Source organism: Eretmochelys imbricata, chromosome 28 (assembly GCF_965152235.1).
Source record: "Eretmochelys imbricata isolate rEreImb1 chromosome 28, rEreImb1.hap1, whole genome shotgun sequence".
NCBI classification, from domain to species: domain Eukaryota; kingdom Metazoa; phylum Chordata; order Testudines; family Cheloniidae; genus Eretmochelys; species Eretmochelys imbricata.
Window position 1 is genome coordinate 565409 of NC_135599.1, and position 19735 is coordinate 585143.

Consider the following 19735-nt stretch of genomic DNA (forward strand, 5'->3'; position numbering starts at 1 on the left):
AAGGCCAACGGCATATTGGGCTGTATTAGTAGGAGCATGGCCAGCAGATGGAGGGAAGTGATTATTCCCCTCTACTCATCACTGGTTAGGCCACATCTGGAGTATTGCGTCCAGTTTTGGGCCCCCCACTACAGAAGGGACGTGGACACATTGGAGAGAGTCCAGCGGAGGGCAACGAAAATGATCAGGGGCTGGGGCACATGACTTACGCGGAGAGGCTGAGGGAACTGGGGTTGTTTAGTCTGCAGAAGAGAAGAGTGAGGGAGGATTTGATCACAGCCTTCAACTACCTGAAGGGGGGTTCCAAAGAGGAGGGAGCTCGGCTGGTCTCAGCGGTGGCAGATGACAGAACAAGGAGAAATGGTCTCACGTTGCAGTGGGGGAGGTCTAGGTTGGATATTAGGAAACACTATTTCACTAGGAGGGTGGTGAAGCACTGGAATGGGTTTCCCAGGGAGGTGGTGGAATCTCCTTCCTTAGAAGTTTTTAAGGTCAGGCTTGACAAAGCCCTGGCTGGGATGATTCATTTGAGGTTGGTCCTTCTTTGAGCAGGGAGTTGGACTAGAAACCTCCTGAGGTCCCTTCCAACCTAAATCTTCCATGAGTCTGTGAGTAACTGGCTCGGAGGCCCCCAAAGGAGATTCAGTGCTGCATGGTGGTGGCTCCGTAGGGGGCGCTCCCTTCTCAATCAGCGCTGACCTCAGCACAGTGCTAGGGCTCTAAGCCCTGGGGAGAGAGACTGGAGGTTCAGTCTGGGGCACTAGGGGCCTCTGCTGCAGGGAGCGGGGTGGGGGCTGAGGGGGGTCATTCTCCTCTGAGTCAGTGCTGAGCCCGGGTCCCTAGCATGTGCTGCAGGGAGCGGGGTGCGGGGCTCAAGAGGGGCCGTTGCTGGTTAAACAGAAGAGCATTTGGCACAAGCAGCGCCCTTTAAAAGGCTCGATCTTGCTCCTGGCCCCTTTCTCGTTAAAATGGAAAGCGAGGCCATTGTTTGCAAGATGAAAGATTGCAGCACCTTGAGGTCTGGGGCTGAGACTGATCAAACTCATTGCACCTAGGGCTGATGCCAGGAGACAACAGGGCTCCTACCCTGAAGATCTGCCAGGGTGACTCAGAGCCGCATGGGGGTGGGGAGTGGTGATCAGGAATGGAAGGGAGTGGGTTCAGGGGAGCGGGAGGCTGTTCCATGCTTGGGGTGGGAAGCAAACCAGGGCAGCATTCGGCAGGCTTGGAGAGGGAGGGCCAGGCCTTGACCTTGCTGCTGAGGGCCGGGGAGGGAAGACCATGTGACCTGGCTGGGGTGGGGCCAGCAGGAGTCAGAGGGACCGTGGCGCTTTCCCCCCAGGCCTCCTGGACAAGCTGGTGGAGATGAACGGTGCCCTGGAGGAGATCCAGAAATCCCTGGACATGTACCTGGAGACCAAGCGCCACATCTTCCCCCGCTTCTACTTCCTATCCAACGACGATCTGCTGGAGATCTTGGGCCAGTCGCGCAACCCCGAGGCCGTCCAGCCCCACCTCAAGAAGTGCTTTGACAACATCAAGTCCCTCAAAATCCAGAAGGTCCGGAGCCAGCCCCAGGCCCAGCCTCCTCCTGCTTTGTGCAGAGCCCCTGGTCCTTCTCCCCATTCAACCCCGCGGTCTTGGCTAAATCCCAACCTGGGTGGTGCCATTTGGCTCCCACAAAGCCCCCGGACCTTTCATCCAGAGGGGGGGATTCTCCTTCGCTTCTGTTTAACAATGCTGGGGATCCCTGTATAAACAGCTGATGCATCCCAGTCCAGAGGTGGCTGCATCTCAGTGCCGGATGAGGGAACCCATCTAAATAGATTCTGGATGGGGAGCGTGATCGTATGGTGCAGCAGAAGGGGACAGCTTCTGCCCTGGTACGGCCAGCTGTCAGCCCCTCTGAGTTTGAGCCCCCAAGCCCCTTCCCCCCCTTTGGCCCGCCCTCGGGCCCTGATCTTGATGCCCACCTCACCCGGAGCGTGGGAATCCGTGAGGCACCTGGAGATGGTCTGGGGATGGACGGAGCATCAGTATTCTCTTCATTCCTCAGGTGGGAATGGGCAACAAGTCTGAAGCCGTGGGCATGTACTCCTTGGACGGGGAGTACGTGGAGTTCGTCCACTCGGTGCTGCTGGAAGGGCCCGTGGAGGTGAGGGCTCTTTGGGCCAGCTCTGGACGGTGGGAGCTGGGGCTTTGGGTAGCCCGTCCTGGGCCCAATCCTGGTTCCTCTGAGTCAGCAGTGGGTGCACTACAGCCGTGGGGTGCTGTTTCAGGCTCATGGGGGCATGGTGAGAGGGGGGAGACGAGGGAGGGGAAATGGGGGCTGAGGTGCAGCGGGAAGCGTGGGTGGGGCGGGTGGGAAAGGCACCGTGGGGGAGCATCGGCCGGCTTCTACGGCGCCTCTCCCAGCGGAGTGTCTTCCCCTTATGCCCCGCATGCACCAGCCCATCCTCGGGCACCTCCGCTGGCTTCCAGCCCTGGTACGATCCAATTCAAAATCACTCCCGCTCCGGGGTCTGCGGCAGCCTTCCGGCTGCGGGTGCCAGCCCCTCTCCCCTTCCAGCCTTGCGCTGTGAAATCCCCTCTGCCCCCAGGCTCCAGGCCCTGGGTCAGCATCTTCCGCTTTGAGAGGGAGATGACGTTGGCACGAAGGAATCGGGTTGCCTTGTCCCGCAGAGGGTGCTGCCGGGAAAACCCCCTATTCCCCTTCCAGCTCCATCACTCCCCTCAGAGCAAAGAGCCTAGGATAGCTCCCAGCCCCGTCCCAAACCCTGTCTACACGGCAGTCAGAGGGGTGACTAGCTAGCCGGATTGACACCCAAGCAGCTAGCCTGTGCCAGAGCCCTGCTGGCAGGGCTACGCTGGTGCTGTTACTGAAGCTAGCCTGCAGTGTAGATGTCCCCTCAGCCCCTCGTCTGCCTGCCTCCCAGGAGTGGCTGTGTGACGTGGAGCGGGCCATGCGCTGGACCCTGAAGGAGCTGCTGAGAAACTGCCGCCTGGCCCTGAAGAAGATGCTGACGAAAAGGGACAAGTGGGTGAAGGAGTGGGCCGGACAGGTAACAGATGGGGCAGCGGCTCAGGGTGGCCTCTGGGCTGATCCAGCTCCACTGAAGTCAGCGGGAGTCTTTCTATTGACGTGGGTTGGATCAGGCCTTTGGTACGCTGCACGGGCGAAGGTCATCCGTGAAATGAATTTGGTGAGCCTCTGCCCAGCCACTCAGTTGAACACAGGGAGGAGGGTTCAGAATTTTAGAGCAGAGGCTTGAGTGTCAGGACTCCTGGGTTCTCATCCCGGCTCTGGGAGGGGAGTGGAGCTAGTGGTTAGAGGAGGGGGTGCTGGGAGCCAGGACTCCTGGGTTCTATCCCCAGCTCTGAGGAGGGGTTAGAGCAGGCACTAGGGAATTAGAACTGCTGGGCTCCATATCCTGGATTTCATTCTGCCAGAGCTGGGAAAATCACTTTCCCTGCGTGGGCCTCAGTGTTCCCCTGCGTAAAAGGGATCCAGTGACCCTGACCCCCCTGGGTAAAGTGCTCAGAGCCCCTAGGCTGGGGGGAAGGCACACTAAGTGCAGAAGTGATCAGGCTGAGCGGAGGAGGAGGGACGTGCGGCCCAGGATGAATGGTCATTCCTAGGTTTAGGGTGTTGGAGGTCTGTGGGCAGGCGGCTCCCCAGAACTGACAGCTTGGGGGGGCTGGGGAAGAGGGGATTTGCCAGTGCCCCTCCCTCCACCACCCCACCCCTTGTCTCTTGCAGATGGTGATCACTGCCAGCCAGATCCAGTGGACGACGGACGTCACCAAGTGCCTGGCCAACTGCAAGGAGCGAGGGGACAAGAAATTCCTCAAGGTCATGAAGAAGAAGCAGGTGAAGGGGAGAGCGTGGCACAGCCATGCACGCATTCGCACGCAGTCACTGGCCCTCCAGGGCACGCTCGCGTACTCGCATGTTGCTCACTACTACACGCCCTCACGTACATTGGCTCACGCTTGCAGAGGACCTTGTCATGTTCCTGTGCATATACACCTGTGTCACACCTGTTCACAGTCGTACCCAGTTCATACAGTCACTCAAACACTTTCTCCCTCTCCCCAGTCGGTGTGTTCAGATGGGGAATCTTCCCCTGCCCTGTCGCTGGCAGCAGGGCTTCCCCATGGCGCTCTTCTCACCCCCTTGGTGCGCACTGGGCGGGTACAGCGGGCTCCCCGACCACTGGCCGTTTCCTCACTAGGTGTCGCTGCTGAATAAATACTCGGAGGCCATCCGGGGCAACCTGACCAAGATCATGCGCCTGAAGATCGTTGCTCTGGTGACGGTGGAAATCCACGCGCGGGACGTCATAGAGAAGCTCTACAAGACCAGCTTGATGGACGTGACGTCCTTCGAATGGCTGAGCCAGCTCCGCCTGTACTGGGACAAGGTGAGGCCTACGCTGCGCCCTGCTGGCTAGATTTCCGCCTGCTGGGGAGAGTGTGTACATGGGGCTAGTTCTGCCGCCCCTGCGTCCGCATCGCTGCCCCCTGCTGTTCAGCCTCCGCAGCCGGGCTGAGCAGAGGAGACGTTGCCTCCAACGTACCTGTAATTCCCTGTGGTTTGCCGTCCTGCTTGAGCCATTAGCCTCCTCGTTCTCGCTAGCTGCCTCAGCCACCCGGCTCTGCGTCACCCCCTCCCTTCCCCTTTGGGCTGCCCCCCGGGGTCCATTGCCAGGGACAGCATCCAATATAGAATCACAGAAGATCAGGGTTGGAAGGGACCTCAGGAGGTGTCTAGTCCAACCCCCTGCTCAAAGCAGGACCAACGCCAACTAAATCATCCCAGCCAGGGCTTTGTCAAGTCGGGCCTTGAAAACCTCTAAGGAAGGAGATTCCACCACCTCCCTAGGGAACCCATTCCACTGCTTCACCACCCTCCTTGTGAAACAGTGTTTCCTAATATCCAACCTAGACCTCCCCACTGCAACATGAGATCATTACTCCTCGTTCTGTCATCTGCCACCACTGAGAGCAGCCGAGCTCCATCCTCTTTGGAACCCCCTTCAGGCAGCTGAAGGCTGCAACCAAATCCCCCCTCACTCTTCTCTTCTGCAGACTAAACAACCCCAGTTCCCTCAGTCTCTCCTCGTAAGTGATGTGCCCCAGTCCCCTAATCATTTTCTTTGCCCTCCGCTGGACTCTCTCCAATTTGTCCACATCCCTTCTGGCCAGATGTGGCCTCACCAGTGCCGAGTAGAGGGGAATAATCACTTCCCTCGATCTGCTGGCGATGCTCCTACTAATACAGCCCAATATGCCGTTGGCCTTGGCAACAAGGGCACACTGCTGACTCGTATCCAGCTTCTCATCCACTGTAACCCCTAGGTCCTTTTCTGCAGAACTGCTTCCGAGCCATTTGGTCCGTAGTCTGTAGCGGTACCTGGGATTCTTCCATCCTAAGTGCAGGACTCTGCACTTGTCTTTGTTGAACCTCATCACATTTCTTTTGGCCCAATCCTCCAATTTGTCTAGGTCACTCTGGACCCTATCCCTACCCTCCAGCGTATCTACCTCTCCTCCCAGATAAGTGTCATCTGCAAACTTGCTGAGGGTGCAATCCACACCATCCTCCAGATCATTAATGAAGATGTTGAACAAAAACGGCCCAAGGACCGACTGCGGGGGCACTCTGCTTGATACTGGCTGCCAACTAGACATGGAGCCGTTGATCACTACCCTTTGAGCCTGATGATCTAGCCAGCTTTCTATCCACCTTATAGTCCGTTCATCCAGCCCAGACTTCTTTAACTTGCTGGCAAGAATACTGTGGGAGACTGTATCAGAAGCTTTGCTAAAGTCAAGATATATCACATCCATCGCTTTCCCCATATCCACAGAGCCAGTTATCTCATCATAGAAGGCAATCCGGTTGGTCAGACATGACTTGCCCTTGGTGAATCCATGTTGACTGTTCCTGATCACTTTCCTCTCCTCCAACTGCTTCAAAATGGATTCCCTGAGGTCCTGCTCCATGATTTTTCCAGGGACTGAAGTGAGATTGACTGCTCTGTAGTTCCCCGGATTCTCTTTCTTCCCTTTTTTAAAGATTTAATTGGGTATGGGTCCTGCTTTTGAGCAGGGGGTTGGACTAGATGACCTCCTGAGGTCCCTTCCAACCCTGATATTCTATGATTCTATGGTCACTGTATTTGCCTTTTTCCAATCATCAGGTCCAGCACCTCCCCCAATTGCCATGAGTTTTCAAAGATAATGGCCAATGGCTTTGCAATCACATCAGCCAACTCCCTCAGCGCCCTCGGATGCAGCGCATCCGGCCCCATGGACTTGTGCACGTCCAGCTTTTCTAAATAGTCTTTAACCTGTTCTTTCGCCACTTGAGGGCTGCTCACCCCCTCCCCATACTGTGCTGCCCAGTGCAGCAGTCTGGGAGCTGACCTTGTCTGTGAAGACCAAGGCAAAAAAAGCATTGAGTACATTAGCTTTTTCCACATCCTCTGTCACTAGGTTGCCTCTCCCATTCAGTAAGGGTCCCACACTTTCCTGACCTTCTTCCTGTTGCTAACATACCTGTAGAAACCCTTCTTGTTACTCTTAACGTCCCTTGCTAGCTGCAACTCCAGTTGCGCTTTGGCCTTCCTGATCACACCTCTGCATGCTCGAGCAATATTTTTATACTGCTCCCAAGTCAGCTGTCCAAGTTTCCACTTCTTGTAAGCTTCCTTTTTGCGTTTAAGCTCACCAAAGATTTCTCTGTTAAGTCAAGCTGGTCGCCTGCCATATTTGCTATTTTTTCTGCACATCGGGATGGTTTGTTCCTGTGCCCTCAATAGGGCTTCTTTAAAATACAGCCAACTCTCCTGGACTCCTTTCCCCCTCATATTAGCCTCCCGGGGAGCCTGCCCATCAGTTCCTGGAGGGAGTCCAAGTCTGCTTTCTAAAGTTCAGGGTCCGTATTTTGCTACTGTCCTTCCTTCCTTTTGTGAGGATCCTGAACTCGACCATCTCATGGTCACTGTTCCCTAGGTTGCAGAGTAGCAGCCGTGTTAGTCTGTGTTTGCAAAAAGAAAAGGAGGACTTGTGGCACCTTAGAGACTAACAAATTTATTTGAGCATAAGCTTTCGTGAGCTACAGCTCACTTCATCGGATGCATTCCCTAGGTTGCCACCCACTTCTACTTCCCCCACCAATTCTTCCCTGTTTGTGAGCAGCCCATCAAGAGGAGCAGGGCCCCTAGTTGGTTCCTCCAGCACTTGCCCCAGGAAGTTGTCCCCAACACTCCCCAAAAACTTCCTGGATTGTCCGTGCACCGCTGTATTGCTCTCCCAGCAGATGTCAGGGGGATTGAAGTCCCCCATGAGAACCAGGGCCTGTGATCTGGAAACTTCTGTTAGTTGTCCAAAGAAAGCCTCGTCCACCTCATCCTCCTGGTCCGGTGGTCTATAGCAGTCGCCCACCACGACATCGCCCTGGTTGCTCTCGCCTCTAAACTTAACCCAAAGACTCTCAACGGGCTTTTCTCCAGTTTCATACTGGAGCTCTGAGCAATCCTACAGTGCAACTCCTCCACCTTTCCTCCCCTGCCTGTTCTTCCTGAACAGTTTCTACCCGTCCATGACGGTGCTCCAGTCATGTGAGCTACCCCACCAAGTCTGTTATTCCAAGAGTTCCTTGACTGTGCCAGGACTTCCAATTCTTCCCGCTTGTTTCCCAGGCTCCTTGCGTTTGTGTACAGGCACCTAAGATAACTATCTGATTGCCCTGCTTCCTCAGTATGAATCAGGAGGCCTCCCTTGTTGCACCCTCCTCCTTGTGTTTCCTCCCAGTATCCCACTTCCCCACTTACCTCCGGGCTTAGGTCACCATCCCCCAGTGAACCTAGTTTAGAGCCCTCCTCACTAGGTTAACAAGCCTGCCTGCGAAGATGCTCTTCCCTCTCTTTGTTAGGTGGATCCCATCTCTTCCTAGCAATCCTTCTTCCTGGAACAACATCCCATGGTCGAAGAATCCAAACCCTCTCTCCAACACCATCATGAATTTACCTCCACAATTCAGTGGTCCCTACCCGGGCCTTTTTCTTCACCAGGGAGTACCTGTTGGGAGCCCCATTGCTTGAGACAGCGCCCCCGGGACTAGATTGTAGGGGACAATACTGCCCTGGGGAGCTGGAGGAGCCAGGCCTGCTCTGGGTCTCAATGTTTGGGGTCCCTGCGGAGCTCTCCACCATGTCCCGTGCTCCCTGCTGGGAACTGTGCAGCTCCGCCCCTTTCCCATCTGTGCCTCCTTTTCTCCACAGCGATATGACCCACCTCCCCTGGTGGGGGTGGTGAGGGGGGCGGGTTTGTGTCTGCAGAGTGCCTGGGTACTGTGGGCAGTGCTCGGTAAATGGCAGGAGAGGGCATGAACCTGACCTCATGGGCTGCCAGATGGATTCCCCCGGGACCTGCACAGCCGTCCTCTCCGCAGTCTGAGGAGTCTCTCCCCTGGTGCCTACTTGCCTTCTGTCACGGGAGCCCCATGAGCAGGTGGGGGAGTCCAAAGGCCTGACTGTATTTCCCCCACATTTCCCTCGGCAGGATCTGGACGACTGTGTCATCAGGCAAACCAACACCCAGTTCCCCTACGGCTATGAGTACCTGGGGAACTCCGGACGCTTGGTCATCACACCGCTCACCGACAGGTACAGGCACGGTGTGCCCAGCCCCTGCTGCTCCAGGTGTAGTCGGCAGCCCCCCCGGGGCATGCTGGGAGTTCAGGGGGATCACGAGAGGCACTTCGAGCTCGTTGGCTCAGTTAAGGTGATCACTTGATCCCTGACAGTGAAACTGACGAGGCCGCATGCTTTGAGATCGCCTGAGGAAAGTGCCACAGGAGAGCTAGGGACTAACTGCTGAGCTACCGACAGTGCACGTAGATGGCTCCAGCTTAGGTCTGTTTCCAGAGGGGCTGGATGGGCAGGAGAAGAGCAGGGTGGACATCAGTGGGGTGGAGAGAGGAGATCCCAGTGGCGGCTGGCCTGGGGGCAGGGTGGGGATAGCAGGGAGATTGATGCGTGGTCTCCCCTCTCTCTTTCCAGGTGCTACATAACTCTGACCACAGCCCTCCACCTCCACCGGGGAGGATCTCCCAAAGGCCCTGCCGGCACAGGGAAAACGGAGACTGTGAAAGACCTGGGCAAGGCCCTGGGCATGTATGTGATTGTCGTGAACTGCTCCGAAGGCCTGGACTATAAATCCATGGGGCGCATGTACTCGGGCCTGGCCCAGGTAAGGGGTCAGAGATGCAGGACAGGCCACTGCACTGGCTCCAGAGCACATGGGCACTTCCCAGGGCTGGGACTCCCAGACCCACTCCCCTCCTAGAACTGGGGACAGAACCCAGGAGCCCTGGCTGCTGGCCCCCCTGCTCTAACCACTAGATCCCACTCCCTCTCCGGAGCAGGGTGAGATGGATGGGCATGGGGCAGTGTGTGAATGGGAGGAATCGGTCTGTTGCAGCCCTCGGCCCCCCCCCCCCCAACCTTTCTGCTCTCGTCCTGCAGACAGGAGCCTGGGGCTGCTTTGACGAGTTCAACCGCATCAACATCGAGGTGCTGTCTGTGGTGGCCCAGCAGATCCTCTCCATTCTCTCTGCCTTGGCCGCCAACATGACCTCCTTCATCTTTGAGGGCCATAAGATCAAGCTGGTGTGGTCCTGTGGCATCTTCATCACCATGAACCCAGGTGGGAGACACGGCCGTGCCCTCTGGCTGGCGGAGTCGCTGGCTCGGGTGTGGCAGGCCCCTCCCAGTTCAGAGTTCTGATGGGCACCACATGGCCTCTAGGGAAGAACCCAGGTCTGGCCCGTCCCTATGCAGGGGCCTCGGCTCAGCCTCCCGGGCCTGGGGTTGGGGTAAAGGGAGCGGGGCGGAGATGGCAGGTGGCCAGGGCTAATGTGCTGCTGGGTGCCACGGGGCAGGTTACGCCGGACGGACAGAGCTGCCCGACAACCTCAAGTCCATGTTCCGCCCCATCTCCATGGTGGTGCCAGACTCCACGCTCATCGCAGAGATCATCCTCTTCGGAGAAGGGTTCAGCAACTGTAAGGTACTCGCAGGCCTGGGGCCGCGGGGGCTCAGAGAGTCGCCCTTGCTGGGAACGCTGATGGCCTGGTCAGTGGGTCGGGCTCAGAGAATGGGACACAGGGCCTTTCCCGTCCAGGAGCGTGGGCTCCCTTCCGGCCCCAGACTGGGGGGACCGGCTGGCTCAGAGAATGGGACATGGGGCTTTTCCCGTCTGGGTGGCATTGGCTCCCATCCGGCCCCAGAATGGTGGGACTGGCCGGCTCAGAAAATGGGACACGGCACCTTTCCCGTCCAGGGGCACGGGCTCCCATCCGGCCCCAGACTGGGGGGACCAGCCGGCTCAGAGAATGGGACACGGGGCCTTTCCCGTCCAGGAGCATGGGCTCCCATCTGGCCCCAGACTGGGGGGACCAGCCGGCTCAGAGAATGGGACACGGGGTCTTTCCCATCTGGGTGGCATGGGCTCCCATCCGACCCCAAGATGGGGGGACCGGCTGGCTCAGGGGGTGGAGAATGGGACATGGAGCCTTTCCTGTCTGGGTGGCATGGGCTCCCATCCGGCCAGGGTGAGGGGGTTTCTGCTCTTGGGGGTGCTGGCTCTGGTATGGCCCCAGGTTGGAGCAATGGGGGTCAGGGGACAGGAGGCAGGGCCTTTCCCAGCTGGCGCACGGCAGCCTGGGGTGAGTTGGGGGTTCCCAGGGCTCGTAGCGAGATGCCCGCTCCGAAGCCTGGTTCCCTGGCTGCCTCGCCCCCCGCTGATGGGCTCCGCTCTGTCCCAGCTCCTGGCGAAGAAGGTCTACACCCTGTATTCGCTGGCAGTGCAGCAGCTGTCCAAGCAGGACCACTACGACTTTGGCCTGCGGGCGCTGACGTCGCTGCTCCGCTACGCCGGGAAGAAGCGCAGGGTGCACCCTGACCTCACCGACGAAGAGGTGAGGTGCCCCCGGCATCCTGCACTTGGGGAGGGCCAGGGGCTGTGCCAGGCAGTGTCGGGATGGCACGGGCAGCGCTGGAGGGGAGTTTCGCCAGCTGTTCGGCTGTGCAGTCAGTGTGCCAGCTGGATCCCCGGCACCCGAGGGTGCCTGGCTCACCTGGCTCTCCTGGTGGCTTTCAGATCCTCCTGATGGCCATGAAGGACATGAACATCGCCAAGCTCGCCTCAGTCGACGTGCCCCTCTTCAACGGCATCATCCAGGACCTCTTCCCGGGCATTGAGTCTCCTGTCATTGACTACGGGAAGGTCAGCTAGCCGGCCCGGGTCTCTCAGCTGGGCTCCTTCCCACAGGGCTGGAGCCAAGTGAGACGGAGTCCAGTGCCCTCTAGTGCCGAGAGGCTGTACTTTGAGGCAATTCCTTCCAGGGAGCAGGGGCCATGGAGCTGGGATTCCTTGGTTTTGCTCCCAGCTCATGGAGGGGAGTGAGGTGCAGTGGTTAGAGCAGGGGGGCTGGAGCCAGGACTCCTGGGTTCTCTCCTGGTTCTGGGAGGGGAGCGGAGTCTAGGGGTTAGAGCAGGGGGGCTGGGAGCCAGGACTTCTTGGTTCTTTCCTGGTTCTGGGAGGGGAGCAGGGTCTAGGGGTTAGAGCAGGATTGTGTTTTCTCTCTCTCTCTCTCTCACTTGCCATCTGACCTCTCTGAACCTCAGTTTCTCCCATGTGTGGAATGGGGATAGTTCTACTCGGCTGTGGGTGGTGGGGCCTCATTACTGAATGTGTGTAACGTGGCGGGAGGGCCAGGGAAGGCCGTGCTTTGTAGCCTGCCCCCTTGGGTGCATGAGCTCAGTCCAGGCGTGCCTGTTGCTGCTGGAGGGGGCCACTCCAGGCTCTGGCCCTTCCAGGGTTGCCTTGGGCCATGCGCCGTCCCTGGGCTCCCTGCTCTGTGGCTGGGACCAGTCACCCCAGGACAGGCCCTGTCTCTGCAGCTGAAGGAAGCCATCGAGCAGGAGCTGAAGGGGATGGGGCTGCAGGTGACGCCCTTCACCATCACCAAGGTTATCCAGCTCTACGAGACCAAGAACTCCCGCCACTCCACCATGATCGTGGGCAACACGGGCAGCGGCAAGTCAGTCACCTGGCGCACGCTGCAGGCCACCATGTCCGCCCTGTGCCGGAGCGGGGACACCTCCTACAACCTCGTCAGGGTCAGTGGGCGCTGCCCGTTCCCAGGGCTGGGGACTGGTCACGTGTGAACCCCGAGGCTGCACCGTCCGTGGGTGGGGGACTGGGGCCATCTCCAGTGGGCATAGACTTGGGGGGCCGTCCTGCCCTGGCACCGGGGTGGCGGCAGGGGGCTTTTCCTGTCTCCACTGTCTGGGATTCCTGGCTGGGGCTGGGCAGGGGTCTCTGGCTTCCCGCCCCCTTCTGACTGTGCCCTGCCCCTGTGGTGTCCATGTGCTTCTCTCCCCTCCGGCTGGCGTCTGGGAACGGCAGGACTTCCCCCTGAACCCAAAGGCCGTGTCCCTGGGCGAGCTGTATGGAGAGTATGACCTCAGCACCAATGAGTGGACAGACGGCATTCTGTCCAGCGTCATGCGGACGGCCTGCTCAGGTACCTGCAGCCGGCCAATGGGGGCCAGGGCCAGGCGTGAGCGGCAGCCAAGAGAGGAGGGCAGGGCACGGCCGATAGGAGTGGGCAGACAGGGGGGCCGGGCCCGGGGGCAGGGTACGGCTGATAGGAGTGGGCAGAGAGGGGGGCCGGGCCCAGGGGCAGGGCACGGCTGATAGGAGTGGGCAGAGAGGGGGGCCGGGCCCAGGGGCAGGGCACGGCTGATAGGAGTGGGCAGAGAGGGGGGCCGGGCCCAGGGGCAGGGCACGGCTGATAGGAGTGGGCAGAGAGGGGGGCCGGGCCCAGAGGCAGGGCACGGCTGATAGGAGTGGGCAGAGAGGGGGGCCGGGCCCGGGGACAGGGTACGCCAATAGGAGGGGGCAGAGAGGGGGGCCGGGCCCGGGGGCAGGGCACGGCCGATAGGAGGAGGCAGACAGGGGGGCCGTGCCCGGGGACAGGGTACGCCCAATAGGAGTGGGCAGAGAGGGGGGCCGGGCCCGGGGGCAGGGCATGGCCGATAGGAGCGGGCAGAGAGGGGGGCTGGGCCCGGGGGCAGGGTACGCCCGATAGGAGCGGGCAGAGAGGGGGGCCGGGCCCGGGTGCAGGGCAAAGCTGATAGGAGCGGGCAGAGAGGGGGGCCGGGCCCGGGGGCAGGGCCCGGCCGATAGGAGTGGGCAGAGGCGGGGGCCGGGCCCGGGGGCAGGGTACACCCGATAGGAGCGGGCAGAGAGGGGGGCCGGGCCCGGGTGCAGGGCAAAGCTGATAGGAGCGGGCAGAGAGGGGGGCCGGGCCCGGGGGCAGGGCCCGGCCGATAGGAGTGGGCAGAGGCGAGGGCCGGGCCCGGGGGCAGGGTACACCCGATAGGAGCGGGCAGAGAGGGGGGCCGGGCCCGGGTGCAGGGCAAAGCTGATAGGAGCGGGCAGAGAGGGGGGCCGGGCCCGGGTGCAGGGCAAAGCTGATAGGAGCGGGCAGAGAGGGGGGCCGGGCCCGGGGGCAGGGCACGGCCGATAGGAGCGGGCAGAGAGGGGGGCCGGGCCTGGGGGCAGGGCACACCCGATAGGAGCGGGCAGAGAGGGGGGCCGGGCCTGGGGGCAGGGCACGCCCCATAGGAGCGGGCAGAGAGGGGGGCCGGGCCCGGGGGCAGGGCACGCCCCATAGGAGCGGGCAGAGAGGAGTGGGTTGGTAGCTTTTCCAAATCCCTGTGTGCTGCTTTCTGCTCCTCACTCTGGCTGGTCTGTGCCACTCTCTCCGCTGGCCTGCCCCTCTCTGGGAGACTGGCATGTGTCCAGGCGCTAGGTGCTGGGCTGCCCCTGGAGCGTGCTGTCCGGTGCCCCCGGCCCGGCATGCCATGCTGCGTGGGCACTGGATGCCAGGCTGTACCCACCGGCGCCGCATGGGGGTGCCCCTGCCATGTGCGGCAGCTCGGCGACCCACGGTCTTGTGGCTGGCTCTCCCCGTGGGGGCTGGGAGATCTGGTTTGCACGCCGGGGGGGTCGGGGGTGGCATGTGCGTGCCAGGCTGCGGTGGCATGTGAGAGTTCTGCCGTTACTAGGAGACGGGGGAGGGAGCGGGCCTCGGCCTGACCCCAGTATCGCTGGTAATTAAGGATGACGGAGAGGTGACAGGCGGCTGGAGTGCAGCCAGGGCAACTGGCTGGCTCAGCGCAGGGGAAGGGGGATGGGGCTGGTGCCCACCAGGGCCCTGGTTCCAGTTCACACCTGATGCCCGGGCAAGGTGCCATTGAGTCTCGCTTCGTATGGTAGTGTTAGCGTGTGGGTGTGCGAGCTGCTGCCCCTCACTCCCGACCTGCAGCCCCTGCCAGCCCAGCCCTGGCCTGCCCCCAGCCCTGCCGGTGCCCCTCACCCCCGACCCGCAGCGCCGTTCCATCGCTGGATGGCACATGCCCATCTCCATTTCATCTCATGTCCCAGCACCACCAGCTCAGCTCTGATCCCAGCTTCTGTTTGTGGCGCTGCTGTCGGAGGCCCGAGGGCACCTTGAGGGCAGTGGGAGCGGATCGGGGGGAGCAGCGTGGGCTGGAAGGCAGAGCTTTGGGGCAAGGGTGAGGAGCTCCCCGGGCTGCTCCTCCCTGAGCGCTAAGGGGGCTTCCCCTGCTCTCCCGGCCCCGCTAGATGAGAAGCCCGATGAGAAGTGGATCCTGTTTGATGGGCCGGTGGACACCCTGTGGATCGAGAGCATGAACTCGGTCATGGACGACAACAAAGTCTTGACCCTGATCAACGGGGAGCGGATCTCCATGCCCGAGCAGGCAAGTCCCCCCGGGGCTGCTCTGACCACCTGGGCCGGGACCAGGAAGGCAGCGGGCCACCCAGACTGATCCTGTCCCTTCTCTAGGTCTCGCTGCTCTTCGAGGTGGAGAACCTAGCGGTGGCCTCGCCCGCCACCGTCTCCCGCTGCGGGATGGTTTACACGGACTACAGCGACCTGGGCTGGAAACCCTACGTCCACTCCTGGATCGAGAAGCGCCCCAAGGTGCTCAGGAGTGCGGGGAGAATGAGGCAGGGACTCAGCAGGGGGCGCTGTCTTGGTTGTCAGTGCCCAATGCAGCACTAGGGGGCGCTGTACTGCAGGGAGTGGGGCTGGGGGCTTTTCCAGGGCAGTCGGTGCTGCAAGGAGGAGGGGCGGTGGATTTGGGCTGAGGGGCACTGGCAGAGCCGGGTGTGTGAGCCCAGTGCTGGAGCTGCAGGTTGGGAGTGAGGGGCACTGGCAGAGCTGGGGGGGGCCCAGGGCTTGAACTGGGGTAGGGGCTGCAGGTCGGGAGTGAGGGGCACCAGCTGAGCTGTGGTGGGGAGCCCAGGAGTGAAATAGCCCAAACCAGCCTGCGAGCCTCCGTGGATGTGGTGGGAGCCCGTGCGGGAGCTTTGCTCTGAGTCCCTCCCTCCTCAGGGGGAGGCGGAAGCTCTGCAGCGAATGTTTGACAAGTTCATCAACAAGATGCTGACCTTCAAGAAGGAGAACTGCGAGGAGCTGGTCCCCATCCCCGAGTACAGTGGGATCGTGTCGCTCTGCAAGCTCTTCTCTGCTCTGGCCACCCCAGAGAACGGGGTAAGTAGCAGACTGGAACCCACCCTCACGCTCCCAGTGGCTGCCTTTCCGCCTGTCGCTACCATCGCTCGGAGCAGGGGGCTTTCGTACGCTGGCTGGGCTCCTTTGCACCCACGGTACCCATGTGTCTGGGCATGGTAATCAGCACGAGCGCTACTCCTTGACTGTGATCCCACTGTTGTAAACCAGGAGTGACTCCTCTTAAGTCAACAGAGGGACCCTGCTGTGGGGAACTGGGAAGCCAACCCTTCAGAATCCAGAGCAGGAGTTTCTGTAGCAGAGTTTGGTTTAAGAATCGTCCCTAGTAGCTAGCGCTCTGGCACCCCCTTGTTTCTCAGCCTCTCCGTGTTCTCGTCACCCCTTACAGCCACGGCACCATTGGCCAGCAAAGCCTCCTGACCTTGGAGGATACACAAGTACCAAGTAGGGAGAGAAGAAATAAAGACTGATTCACTGGGTCCTGGTCATTTGAACTCAGAGTTTAAAGGTTCTGGGTGTGTCAACCTACAACTCACCCATCATGGCTCCTGATGTACAGGGTATGCCAACCTAGAACTCTCCCATTTTGCAGCCTGATGTTCTGAGTATATCAACATGGAATACTTAGAAGATTAGGGTTGGAAGAGACCTCAGGAGGTCATCTAATCCAACCCCATGCTCAAAGCAGGACCAACCCCAAATTCTTGCCGTGTCACCCTATGTTCCGTGTGTGTCAGTGCGTTTATGGGGAATGCTCTGGTAGCCTGCGGTAAGGTTAGAAAGCCAGCTCAGTGCCGGGTTCCCGTCTCTTGCTGTCCAGGTGAACCCAGCAGATGGAGACAACTACACCACGGTGGTGGAAATGTACTTCGTCTTCAGCATGATCTGGTCCGTGTGCGCGGCGGTGGACGAGGAGGGCAGGAAGAAGATTGACAGCTACCTGCGAGAGATGGAAGGCTCCTTCCCTAACAAGGTCCCTGGGCATGAGGGAGCCCAGAGGAACGGTGGTGCTGTGACCAGAGCAGAGCCAAGAGAGTGATGGGGGGGGTGTGGAATGGCCAATAGGGGAAGGGAAGAGGGACAGCGCTTGCCGGGGTGAGCAGCTCCAGTCATTTCCTCCCTTTCCTGCCCCACTTCCATCTCTCTTACCGGCATTGACACCTCAAGCCCCCCCGTAGTCCCCAGCTCTAAGGCGCTGCTGAGCCCAGAGCCTGATCCCCTTGGTGGCTGCGAGTTGGGCACTCCCAGGGCCAGGCCCCTCACGTGCTCTCCCTGCTCTCCGCAGGACACCGTTTACGAGTATTTTGTCGACCCCAAGAGGAAGAACTGGGCCTCGTTTGAGGACAAGCTGCCCAAAATGTGGAGGTACCCAGCCAAGTGAGTAACTGGTTGCTGGCGGCCGAGACGGGAGGCAGGGCTGGGCTCTCATCTCATGTTCCGGGGCCTCAGCTGGAGTCTGAGCAGGAGAAGTGGGGGTCCTAACCTTGTGGGGAGAAGTGCACACTCTGGGGATCTCCTACAAAAGATCGATTTTAAGTGATTCTAAGGGGTAGCAAACAGATCAAGGCAGATTACCTACCAAATAAACAAAACCTGCAAACTAAGCTTAATATACTACATAGATCGGATCTGAATAGCAGATCCTCACCCTCAGTGATGATACAAGCAGATCCTTAAGGGACAAGCCACACTTGCTTCCTGCTTGGAATCCCCAGGTGTTCCATTCACAGGCTAAAAATCCCTTTAGCCTGGGTCCAGCACTCCCCTCCGGTCAGTCTTTGCTCCGCAGGTGTTTCCAGGAGTCTTGGGTGGCGTGCGAAGAACCCCGGTTGATGTCACTCCCTTACGTAGCTTTTGCCTAGGGCAGGAGCCCTTTGTTTCAAAGCTTGGTTCCCAGACTGGTCTGTGGAAAATTACTGACATCCCAAGATGGAGTCTAGAGACATGTGGTCACATCACATGTCTTTGTAGAGTCATACCAGCCATCATAGAATCGTAGGGCTGGAAGGGACCTCGAGAGGTCCTCTAGTCCAGTCCCCTGCCCTCATGGCAGGACTAAGTATTATCTAGACCATCCCTGACGGGTTTGTCCAACCTGCTTTTAAAAACCTCCAACGATGGAGATCCCACAACCTCCCTGGGCAATTTATTCCTGTGCTTAATCATCGTAACAGGACATTTTTCCCAATGTCCAACCTAAACCGCCCTGGCTGCAATTTAAGCCCATTGCTTCTTGTCCTAGCCTCAGAGGTTAACGAGAACAATTTTTCTCCCTCCTCCTTGTAACAACCTTTTATGTACTCGAAAACTGTTATAATGTCCCCTCTCAGTCTTCTCTTCTCCAGACTAAACAAATCCAAGTTTTTCTGTCTTCCCTCAGAGGTCGTGTTTTCTAGACCTTTCATAATTTTTGTTGCTTTTCTCTGGACTTTCCAATTTGTCCACCTCTGTCCTGGAATGTGGCACCCAGAATTGGACGCAATACTCCAGCTGAGGCCATATCAGTGCGGAAGAGAGCGGAAGAATTACTTCTCGTGTCTGGCTTATGACGCTCCTGCTAATACAGCCCAGAATGATGTTCATTTTTTTTGCAACAGGGTTACTGTGTTGACTCATATTTAGCTTGTGGTCCACTCTGACCCCTAGATCCCTTTCCATAGTTCTCCTTCCTAGGCAGTCATTTCGCATTCTGTGTGTGTGTACCTGATTGTTCCTTCCTAAGTGGAGTATTTCGCATTTATCCTTATTGAATTTCATCCAACTGACTTCAGTCCATTTCTCCAGGTTGTCGAAATCATTTTGAATTTTAATCCTACCCTACAAAGCACTTGCAACCCCTCTCATCTTGATATCGTCCGCAAACTTTATAAGAAGAAAAGGAGGACTTGTGGCACCTTAGAGACTAACCAATTTATTTGAGCATAAGCTTCCAACCAGTTATGCACCCATCTTGTAGTAGCTCCATCTAGGTTGCATTTCCCTAATTTGTTTATGAGATAGACTTTTGATACTGTCTCACATGACTTTCTAAAGTCAAGATATACCACGTCTACTGCTTCCCCCCTGTCCACAGGCTGTTTGGAGCGTTCATAGAATCATAGAAGATTAGGGTTGGAAGAGACCTCAGGAGGTTTCTAGTCCAACCCCCTGCTCAAAGCAGGACCAAACCCAACTAAATCATCCCAGCCAGGGCTATGTCTAAGGATGGAGATTCCACCACCTCGCTGGGGAACCCATTCCAGTGCTTCACCACCCTCTTAGTGAAATAGTTTTTCCTAATATCCAACCTAGACCTCCCCCACTGCAACGTGAGATCATTGCTCCTTGTTCTGTCGTCTGCAACCACTGAGAACAGCTGAGCTCCATCCTCTTTGGGACCCCCCCTTCAGGTAGTTGAAGGCTGCTATCAAATCCCCCCTCCCTCTTCTCTTACTGTAGACTAAACATCCCAGTTCCCTCAGCCGCTTCTCGTCTAAGTCATGTGCCCCAGCCCCCTGATCACTTTAATTGCCCTCCGCTGGACTCTCTCCAATTTATCCACATCCCTTCTGTAGTGGGGACCCCAAAACTGGACACAGTACTCCAGATGTGGCCTCACCAGTGCTGAATAGAGGGGAATAATCACGTCCCTCCATCTGCTGGCCATGCTCCTACTTATACAGCCCAAAATGCCATTGGCCTTCTTGGCAACAAGGGCACACTGCTGACTCACAGCCAGCTTCTTGTCCACTGTAATCCCCATGTCCTTTTCTGCAGAACTGCTGCCGAGCCAGTCGGTGCCCAGCCTGTAGCGGTGCCTGGGATTCTTCTGTCCTAAGTGCAGGACTCTGCACTTGTCCTCGCTGAACCTCATCCGATTTCTTTTGGCCCAATCATCTAATTTGTCTAGGTCACTCTGTATCCTATCCCTACCCTCCAGCATATCTACCTCTCCCCCCAGCTTAGTGTCATCTGTGAACTTGCTGAGGGTGCAATTAATCCCATCATCCAGATCATTAATGAAGATGTTGAACAAAATTGGCTCCAGGACCGACCCCTGGGGCACTCCACTTGATACCGGCTGCCAACTAGACATGGAGCTGTTGATCATTA

The 19735-nt window shown here is 58.5% G+C and overlaps 1 protein-coding gene across 1 annotated transcript in view; it reads left to right on the forward strand.

Moving 5' to 3' along the window:
* DNAH2 (dynein axonemal heavy chain 2) overlaps window positions 1-19735 on the forward strand; it is a 106501-nt gene that overhangs the window by 46900 nt on the left and 39866 nt on the right. The window contains 18 exon segments of the mRNA XM_077806634.1: window positions 1343-1560; window positions 2057-2155; window positions 2937-3062; window positions 3761-3871; window positions 4236-4424; window positions 8572-8675; window positions 9072-9261; window positions 9537-9717; window positions 9953-10080; window positions 10838-10990; window positions 11173-11298; window positions 11976-12194; window positions 12484-12601; window positions 14731-14867; window positions 14954-15091; window positions 15506-15664; window positions 16464-16616; window positions 16929-17020. Of these exon segments, the coding sequence (XP_077662760.1) occupies window positions 1343-1560; window positions 2057-2155; window positions 2937-3062; window positions 3761-3871; window positions 4236-4424; window positions 8572-8675; window positions 9072-9261; window positions 9537-9717; window positions 9953-10080; window positions 10838-10990; window positions 11173-11298; window positions 11976-12194; window positions 12484-12601; window positions 14731-14867; window positions 14954-15091; window positions 15506-15664; window positions 16464-16616; window positions 16929-17020 (2641 nt within the window).